This window comes from Fragaria vesca, linkage group LG3 (genome assembly GCF_000184155.1).
Source record: "Fragaria vesca subsp. vesca linkage group LG3, FraVesHawaii_1.0, whole genome shotgun sequence".
In the NCBI taxonomy this organism is placed as follows: domain Eukaryota; kingdom Viridiplantae; phylum Streptophyta; class Magnoliopsida; order Rosales; family Rosaceae; genus Fragaria; species Fragaria vesca.
The window spans coordinates 19,269,377-19,280,175 of record NC_020493.1 but is presented as its reverse complement, the minus strand read 5'-3'; the positions used below and the strand labels follow the sequence as shown (position 1 = coordinate 19,280,175).

The 10,799-nt window shown below is 38.7% G+C and overlaps 1 protein-coding gene across 1 annotated transcript in view; it reads left to right on the top strand.

The window, feature by feature from the left end:
* Positions 1-979, top strand: part of LOC101290748 — a 3,236-nt gene extending 2,257 nt beyond the window's left edge. Inside the window, exon 3 of the mRNA XM_004295939.1 lies at positions 609-979. Within this exon, the coding sequence (XP_004295987.1) occupies positions 609-762 (154 nt within the window). The 3' untranslated portion in view covers positions 763-979. The remainder of the gene's footprint in view (positions 1-608) is intronic.
* The last annotated feature ends 9,820 nt before the right edge of the window (positions 980-10,799 follow it).

Sequence of the window (10,799 nt, the reverse complement as noted above, 5' to 3'; positions counted from 1 at the left end):
TCAAAAGAATGTTCTTACATGAATTATTCTATATTTTTGTTACTTTTGTATTTCTATTTTACATATACTATTTTTTTTTGTAAGTTTATATGTTTTGTTTTTATACCTCATGATGATAAATTATTTTAATAATTGATAGATTTTTGTAAAAATATTATGATACTTATTTATTTATTTTTTAATAATTGATTTTTGTAAAAATATTTTTTACTTTGTATATGCATGTGACATGTATGATAATATAAATATATAAATGCTTTAATAAGTATGTGGTAAAACTAGAAAATAAAAGTTAATAAGGAAAATAATAAAATGCATTAATCCATTATTATTGAATTAGAAAGTTTAGAGAGAATAAATGTAATATTACTTTTTGTTTAATTAGTGTCCTTAATAGTCATTGTGTAAGAGGATAAATATGTCATTTAATAATTCATAATAGAGTGAGGTCAAATGAGCAAATTTGGAGGTCCTAATAACCGCACTCTTGTGAAATTTTGATTCTTATCTGTATTGTTATTTCCTAATCCTAAGTTGTTGAAGATCAAGTTTGCTAGCGACTGTATATAATGTATATGCTCCACTGATTGTTTTTATTTCTCTTTTAGGTGTAATTATGAGTTCTGCTATAATTGTGGAGCTGAATGGAAACACAAGAAGGCAACATGTAAATGCCCTCTTTGGCATGAAGGTAATATTGTGCATGATGAGGATGGTGAATCTGATGAAGAGGAGTCGGATCCTGATTCTGATTCTGATTAGGAAATCATTGATATGTGACATACCCTCTCCAAAGAATTCTCCCCTAAAATTTTCTAAAATTTTCACTGACTGGAAAATTATGTATATTGTTTTACTTTTATAACTTTGGCCAGGTATTATAAGGATCTCTTTTTGTGTAGTTTGGACTTCAATTACTTGCTTTGAGGTTTCTGCATCTCTTAATAATGATAAGCACAGATCATGGCAGTATGCACATAATATACTACTCATGTAGAACAGTGTTACCAAAAAATTGTGCACGATGGAGCTTTGCTGGAGATGAAAAAGCAAATAAGACGTGTACTTTTCACCGGTGTCTTTAAAGAAGTTGCCCGACACGTCTAAGCGCTTCAAGCTTTCCCTTTGCCCGAGTAGCATCTGGGCGGGTGTTTTAATTATTATATATATATATATATATATTATTTTTTTTTTTAAACCAGGACGCAATGTCATTTTATTGATGAAAGGAAATGTAATAACACAATATGAACATAATACGTAAAAATCGAACCAGGCAAAAACAACCTAAAAAACTGGAGTCATGTTAATATTACAAACCTTAAAATAAGCACTATGATTAATAAACTGTAACTGTTATATCATAAAAGAGGTTGTCGAGGTGCTGGAAGGGATCACCCGCCCTAGTATACTATAGTTTTAGCGGTTTCATTGTGTTGGACTGTATCGCTTCCAAAATGGCACTGGAGTATGGCCTAATCTTTCTTCAAAGCTTTCTCCTGATGGCTGTTAGGCCTCTACCCCGGCGTTATTTCTTCTGGTAGCCCTCCTACAAACTGCGGTGGCGGTGGGGGTCTTTGACTCACCATATCCTCCGGGAACTAATTGACACCGATGTTAACAATCTCCATCCTGAATGTCGATCAGATCTCTAGGGCAACCTAACTTTCCATTCCTCCCTCATGTTGGGATGTGTTGGCTAAGGCCCTGTTGATCGTTTCACCTTGGACTATTCTCCGGTCTGATGCACTTGTTAGGGCCGCATTCTCATTCTTTAATGCTTTTGACGTGCCATGGCTTCTTCAAGGTCCTTCTTTCTCTTTCTAGGTAGGAGATATCCGCTCACATTTTCTCCATCATTTCTGCTATGTCATCCTGAATCAAATCCCACGGGACTCCTTCTGGGGACCACTCCCGCTATTGTTGTTCCATTATTCTTGAGCTACCCGATGCATCTACCACTGGGGAGAATGATACGTGTGTGTTGTATCCTCCTGAGGGTACCTTGCTCGCTTCCCTCAATGATTGAGGCACGCAGGCTTTAAGTAAGGAATCCCACATACGACACTAATTAAGGGTATGTTTATTAACCTGAAATGAAATTGAGAGTGCTGTAATTGATTCCAGAATGGATGAATTCCAGCGTTTACTAACATGTCAAGGTATTGGAATGGATATGGGTCACACTTGCTTATCAAGAATTGATTCTTGACGAAACCTCTTATTCGATTCCCAAGAGAGGAGATGGGTATCAGAATCAAGGTAATAGAATCAACCTTTTCTCCCTAAAATATCCTCACATAATTATAACATTTCTAAATTACCTAACCCTAAAAATATATATTTGATGAAGGATAAAGTGTAGAGAAAAAGAGATAGCAAGAGAATCATCATCTTATTCATTGATAGGAGCCCTTTATATAGGGAATTACACAATACCAATATGGTAAGGATATGAATACATAGATCTAGTAAAACTACATATCCTAATGGCATAAGGCCAAGACACATAAAGAATATCTAGAAAGATACAGAATATCCTAGAACACTCCCCCTTGTGCCGCGCGCTGATATGCCGATGGTGCTGATATGTTGCCTCGTCAAAAACCTCGTCAAGCCACAAAAACCCTGTGGGAGAAAAACTGAACCTTGATCGTAGGAGAAAAAGAGTACAACGCACCATTCACATTTGATAGTGACATGTATGTATGTGCTAGACTCCCCCTGAAGTTCGCACCTCCCCCTGATCTTTACATCAATCATAGGGCTCTTCCTGATTCTTACTAATCACGGAAATTTCAACAACTTAGCATGTCAATGCTCTTTAACATGTTTTCAAATGTGGCATTAGACAATGATTAACTAAATCATGCCGTATTGTCCTCAAATGATCTTTTACACTTAGATCTTGAGGAGAAGGCCGCTTGTGAACTGAAGACATAAGTTCGTGCAGGAAATCAAATTTCCGCGCAGCATGACCTTCAGTTACTAGAACAGTCGTAACTTCCTCTAGAAAATACATATGAACGAACCGTAAATCGTTTTGGAAACTAGACTCATTTAGCTTTCCAACCGTATATTACACTCGTTCTGGTTCACTAGGATCTATTCACAAAGTCCCGTCGAAGTTGACTGTTTTGCCAAAATCAGATTCTCGGACAGATTCGTCCTACTTTACGAAAACGGCCATAACTCACTCAATATGATAGGTATGATCAAATGGTTGGTGTCCCTGGAAAGTAGACACATAAATATTTCCAATGGTACCAATTTCACCATTTTCCAGTGAGTGAGATTTCCTGTAGGTCCCGTGGAAGTTGACCTACGAAACTTGGCAGATTCTGATTTCGCTATTGATGTGTCTTTCTTATGTAGGGATAGAATAAGCCTCAACCTTTCATACCATTAAGTATTGAAAAAGGAGTTACTGCCATTACATTGGCATTGCGTGGGCGCATAGCTACACTTAGCTTTACAAATTTTCATAGCGAATGAGATGTCAAGTCTTTCGTATTGTGTTGAGTACATTGATGCGTCTTATTGTACTTAGATGGGAACTCCATCTCTTAACACATATTTGTCATCTTGCTTTAGACAAAACAACGGATCTCTCATTAGAGCAAAGACCTTGACTAATCATGGGAGTATATGTAGGCCTCACTTTCGTAAGAGCGCCTAAGCCGATTGATGGAAAATCATCATCAATACAGTCATCGAGTGGTTTATCGAGACCGTGTCTTCCCAAGATCTTTTTCTTCGGATGTTGATACATATTTGCATTTGCATCTCTTGATCCATCAAGAGTCCATGTAAATCCGGAATGAACACGCAAAGACATAATTCACCATATCCTTTCCAAATCAAGTATAGTCCATGTGCGTTTCAATACCTTTAGCAAACGCGTGCTCCTGTGGTCTGGAGCAACTTGATTCGGATGAATGAAATCCTTATATCTCTGATCCCATAGAGATGTTATTATGACCACATTCATAGGCTGCATATTCAGTTATTCAGAAACTACCAAACTGACAAAGTAGTGGAGTTCAATGATATCCATTACGAGAGCATATCTCATCGTAGTCGATCCCAGTGCGTGTTAGTGAGAGACCTTGCGCCATAAGATGAGTCTAAACTCTTGTTCTCACTACGCTATCTAACAAAGACATAGTTGATAGGGTTTAGCTTGCGGTGTCGGCATCACCTGCCGAAGGACCTATCTCTTTGTTAATGTTGGATCGCATCTTTCCATTAGGCCAATCAACTAAGTTGATATCCATCAACGAAAGGTGGTTCAATAGTAGACTCATTATCCCACGTCCTCATGTACACTAGTGTAATACTTGTAGAGATCTCTATATGGATTGGATTTGACATTGAGGCGTCCCCCACCGATAATCACAATTCAGACTTCATGAGACGGTTTGAGTATCACTGATCAATGGATCAGGTTGTGCCAAGCTAGCTTTCTTCCTAGTGCGAGAAAATATCGAACCTAAGGGCCTCCCTCCTTTTAGGGAGCCACACGGCCTTGTGACACAAATTTTGCCACTATATGGCGTCACTATATCACCATTCATGGTGATGGCGTCAAGACCAACACATTTTGGTCACGCCATGTCCTCTTGATGGGACATCAATCTTTGCAGACATATTTGCAGCATGTGATCTCGTCATTTTAACACTTTAAGTATTTGGGATCAAGATGAGACTTAGTGGGGACAAACCACGACAATTCACGTCGTTCCACTTGAACACTTGTGTTCTTATCTCCCCCTAACGACGGGAATATTGTCTCATCAAAGTGACCATCCGCAATATAGCGGTGAAAGAGATCGCCTGACAAGGTTTCTACATATGCGGATTATAGGTGGAGGTTCACATCCAACCTAAATACTTATTCATCTCAAATGACCCATCATTGTGCGCAGTGACAATGCGATTTGGCACCTAGAAATAACATTTAGCCGAGCTCAAGGATTGGAGATCCGTTTCAATCTTTTTTGAGCTCAAGGATTGCAATCCTGGTACACAGTCACAAGCTGTAGTACAAAAATATTTGATGATGGTGGGTCGTAGAAGAATAGTAAAGCTGCATGCAAATATTGCAAAGCCCTAAGACGCAATAGAAAGATTGGTGCGCATCAATAATGTTCGAGCGACAAGCTAAAGTTGCTTGGTCATAGCCTCGGTGAGACCGTATTGCGTGTGAACATGGGGTACAGGACACTTCAACTTACATCCTGATAAACTTCTTTAAAGAATGGGTAGTGAGCCCGTAGAAGTATAAGCAGCATAAACAGTAGATAATAGTGTAACACGTGACTAGTGTGTTAACACTTCAACCAACACCATAAAACATAAAAAGGTGTCCGCAAGTTGGTTGTATCTATCTACATAGTTTGATGTAAGAATAAAATGTTCACTTTTGTGTTATTTAGCGTAGGAGGGTCTCACTCCTAATTTAGCTAAAGAATAGGCTTTCAAAACGAGCAATGAGCATTGCAGGGGGCCAATGCGACATCGAGGGAAGGCCGGTGCACCTCAATTGCTTGAGGAATTGACCGGACGACCTCTAGGAAGTTGGAGTCGTGTTCGGGTGACGTCAATGTCCCCCGGGTCACCACCATGCTTCATGGTGATGTTAGATCTCGAATGTCTTCATTTTGAGCGAAAGAATGGATGTCCATGAGAATTTCTCAAAATTTAGGCCATTATATCTCTTCCAGGATGACCTTAATTAGTCAAAACCAAAGCCTATATGAGTCAGTGTTCCAAATATCATGTTTGGTGACAACATGGATTCGATATTCGAATCATAGTGACATACAGTCCACTAGATTGACTCATGAAGTTCTCCAAGATGCGCTTCAGTCCGCATTCATGAGAAGGTATACACAAAAGAATTCTTGTTCATTCTCACAATGTGTTTTCAAATGAAAACTATTAGCAGGAGTGTCTTTAAAGCTCAATATGGTTCGGTATGATTCAATCATTGTAGTCACAGAAGATTTATAAGGCACAAAACCCAGAGATAGTTGTCGGTCCTTAGAATGTTGTGGGTAATTCCACTATATGTGAATCACTCAATGTCTCTATAAGACATATCTACAAGAAGGAGTAGATAGGTGAGTAAATAGTTCCACTTGAACAATTTAGAAGGATTGAAAGAAGCTACAAAAAGCTGCAATCCCGAGAGTGCATAAAAATTTCCGCACAGAATGACCTTTGCGTACTAAAACAGCCATAACTTCTTCGTTAAAATAGATATAGATGAACCGCGAAAAGTTCTGAAAACTAGACTCATAGAGCTTTCCAATGATATAAAGCTCATTGTCTGGTTCGTCTGGAGCTGTTCACAAAGCTCAAACGAAGTTGACTGTCTAGAAGGGACAGATTGCTGTTTTTTGCAGAATTGGCATGTGCGAAGCTGTGAAGCTTGCAGGTGGCGTAAGCTTTTGCCTTAGCCAAAAGTGACGTGTGTATGATCAAAACCAAGTCCTTTCGGTCGTTCTAAGGTCGTAAACTACATGACTAGTTAGCAAAAGCTCCCTGACATGAACATAAACTAACTCAGAAGACCTAGAGGATTAGATCATGATGATAATTTTCCGGTTTTGATAAGTCTTCAACGTCTTTTGCAAGACGGCAATTGGTTTAATAGCGTAAGGGGATCCAAAATCAAAAGCCTTCGGTAACTCCAAGTCAGTATGACCAGGCATGTTCGTGGAGGGTCGGTAGTGCGAGGCACACTTGAAACCACTATCTCCTTAATTTCGGACAATTTTAAGACATCACACTGAGCTTGGATGAGCCTAGTTGAACAATTGATGATGAAAAATCCGCTATAGGGTAGAAGACTTAACCGGAAACACGTGGGCGATCCTCCTTGAGGATGCGGTGCCATGAGTCACCTTCAAATGAAGGGATCAAAATCGGCACAATATGCCATGTTTCTAAGGACGATGTAAGAATGTACATCTTTTTTGTTAATCAATACGAACCATAAGAGGAGAATAGTTTCATAACTTCGAAAAAATTCTCAAGGCATTCATTATTGCTAATGTGAGTACATCGAGGTCACAAATAGACGAAGGACGTCGATACAACGCCTTAGTACATATAGCTTGGAACGAAAATCAATGTCTAGCCGATGACGTCAAAGTCATGGGTAGCTAAAGCAGGATCCAAATCTTTAAAATTCGCGATCATGAGGATGACGTTCTTGTCCTCATATTGATTTTTCGTACCTTTTTGTATGCATTCACAGTTTGAAGGAGTTTGACAATTTTGAACCAGTGATCCAAAGATCCACAACGGTTACATTGTCATGAGCTGACGTGAGTAGTTTTGACAAATATAATTGGTGTCTAGACCGGGAGTGTCGCCATTAGGGCCGGCGGCACCTCCCCCTCTTTTCTAGACATCGGCATGATGTTTTCTACCATTGCCGTGACCCATATGTAGTCAATTAAGGTGGTAAGCAATCCACTTGACTAATAACTCAACAAATAGAGTTATATGAACGTTTCAAGAAACGCTCCATGAGTGCATTCCACAGTACTTTGTGGTCATTACTTTTTGCACAGATTGTCATTGAAGGCTTTTGTCGATGTGGCGCGTCAAAGACTTTGAACGCATGAGATGTAAAATCTCGGCATCTAGGCTTGTTAGCCTGGGGGTCAAAACATGTGGTTTAATCCTTTCCAATGAAAGGTTCCACAGATACCAAGCGAAGATCCGCCATAGGCATCTAGTACGTCAAAACTTAAAGGAGCAGAATGTTACATTGCTCTTGCATACAAAACCAAGCTGTTATGAGACTCGATAGAGGTCATAAACAATGCTTTTAATGGTTTGTCCTTTGGATTGATCACACACAATCCGAAAAAGCCCGAATTGATCAAACACAATTCGGAAAAAGGCCTCGGATTGATCAAACACAATCCGGTGATAGGTTGGGGTTGATCATACACAACCCGGACAAGGAAACAAGAGTGATCAAACACACTCTTGACCCGCGAATAAAATTCCGGGATTTTTGGTACCTACAAATACACCGACCCAAGCATAGAATGGAGTAGAAGAAAGGGAGAAAACACTTTATCTCCCTCGAGGTTATTGAACTTGGAAGAGTTTTAGGGTTGTAAAATAAACATACCGTAAACACTTGAATACTTGATCGGATAAAAAGAAAGCAGCGGAGTGGATGGCCGGGAAGTGACGACGGCAGAGGCGGCCGAGGCAAGGCCGAGAACATCCGGTTTGGGTTTCTAGAGGCTGCCGAGAGGAGAAATAACGTTTCGCCTACTTCTGCTTCGAATTTGGGGCTGAAAATTTGATAGGAAGAGCAGCTCTAGATGAAAAAGCTTCTTTCAAAAATTCAGGTTGATCGGAGCAAGGGAAGGTGGTGAACCCGTGGTCGGTAGCGACGGTGGTCTGAAATCTTCCGGCTGCCGGTTCGGAGACTTTCCAGCCGGTTCTTAAGGTGAGACTGGCGGCGTTGGATCCGGGACGGAGAGAGCTTTCTGGGGATATAAAATTCCGGCGAAGGGCAGTCAGAATTTTGGTCGGAAATTGGGAAAAACAAGGCTACCCGATTTTAGGGTTTGGAAAACAAATGCTGGGCTATTGACTCTAGGGTTAGAACAAAGTGCATGATAACGTGATGAAGGATAAAGTGTAGAGACAAAGAGATAGCAAGAGAATCATCATCTTATTCATTAATAGGAGCCATTTATATAGGAAATTACACAATACCAATACGGTAAGGATATGAATACATAGATCTAGTTAAACTACATATCCTAATGACATAAGGCCAAGGCACATATAAAGAATATCTAGAAAGATACAGAATATCCTAGAACAATATTATATTTTAAGGGTATTTTAAATTCATTTCTTGTATGGGTATTTTAGTAACCAAACTAGTTTTAATTCCGATTCCATACGGTAAGTAAACAACATCTAAGTAAACCACATCAATCGTCATTTATTTCATTCCTATTTTGATTCTTTATGGTAAGTAAACAATAGAATGATATGAAATATTCTCGATTCTTGTTAATACATTGTTGTTAATACCGAGTCATGATAATTTCTATTCCAAGTTAATAAACGTGTTCTAAATATTTTTGCGTGATCCCATAGGGTTGGTGTATAGGGGTTTTGTGGACTTCCTTTACTTCTCTTGCAACGACCTTTCCTTCTTTGATAGTAGAGCTAGAATCACGTGCGGTAAAAGAACAATAAATGTGGGAGTCACGCGTTACCTCTCTTGATTGGTGGTAGGGCTCCCTAAATAGTCTTTCATGTGTTTATTCGTCTTGTTCATTTCAATGTGGGACAAATGTCTCATTTTGGTTTGTCATACCACTTTGTTTTATGACTTTCTTTACAAGCCCGTGATGATCTTGGGGTAATGGGTTGATACCCATCCTAGCCATGCTGGTATCTGCCCTGGTCTATGGGCCTGGTAGCCGTGTTTCTGCTACGTGTACATGTGTAGGGATGGCAATGGGTAGGGTAGGGTACGGGGATCAAAATACCGTACCCATACCTTTTTACATTTTTCATCCCCGTACCCGTCCCCGTACCCGTAATTAGATAATGGAGATTCCCCGTACCCGTACCCTTTGGGGATTACGTTTCCATACCCGTACCCGTACCCGTTAACAATTATGTATTAAATTAAATTTTTTTTTTTAAATACGAAATACAATTATATAAAAGTATGAAATTAAAATCAAATACCAAAATAAATAAGTTTCATACTTCAATCCAATAAAAATAAATACAAGTCTTGGTTAAAACATAACAATACCGGTAAATTTCATTAAGAGAATAAAAATATATAATAAAAAGGAAGGTTCATTAAATGTTTATTAAGAGAATTACAAATTTTTTTACATAAATATTTATTTATAAATTATATATAAATATATATAATAATAAATTATATAATTATATATAATAATATTTTCATCCTTAATAGGTGGGGATGGGGACGAATATCAAAATACCATACCCGCCCCGTACCCGATTTAAGAATCCGAATACTAAGGATCCCCATCCCCGTTACCCGTTTATACCCGTATATCTTCCCCGTTAGGGTCGAATACCCGTGGGTACCCTACCCGCTGGGGATTATTGACATCCCTATACATGTGTTATTGCCGTATAACGAGTTGAGATTGTGTTATAACTTTCGGTTCACTTCCACCTCGATATGTAGAAGAATTTTAAACTTTGAAATAGAAGTTCATAATTTTATAACTTTGTTGGCATTCCTTGTGTCGAAGATGCTAGCATTGTTCCTTGATGTCTCAGATCTCTTGTCTAGGAAATCCTTCCTATTGCGAAGTGTTTTGCCTCGGTTACCTTCTCTCATGTTTTCAGATAAGCCAATCTTTGTGGATTCTTTAGCTAAAGTAATTGGTCGCTCGCTTCCTAATGCTAAGGTTTGGATGCGTATGTTGTTCCTCTTCAAGCAGCTGAAGCTTTTCGTTTTGATTTGTTTTAGTTTAGTTGTAAAAGAGGATTATTGTTATAATTGTATTTTCTTCAATTAAAAGAAAAAGCCCACGGTCAAAGCTTGTCAAACACTCAAACTAAATAAAAACTCTAATTAATCAATTTTCTTTTTCTGTGAAACAAAATGTTTTTTCGATTATATGAAACAAAAAGTTGGTAATCAAAGTACAATCGAACGGACTTTCATTTTCCCAAAAGACCTTCTCCGCCTCTTGGTCTTTCCTTCTCTACCAAACTTTACTCTTTAATCTCACTCTCAGACCCTC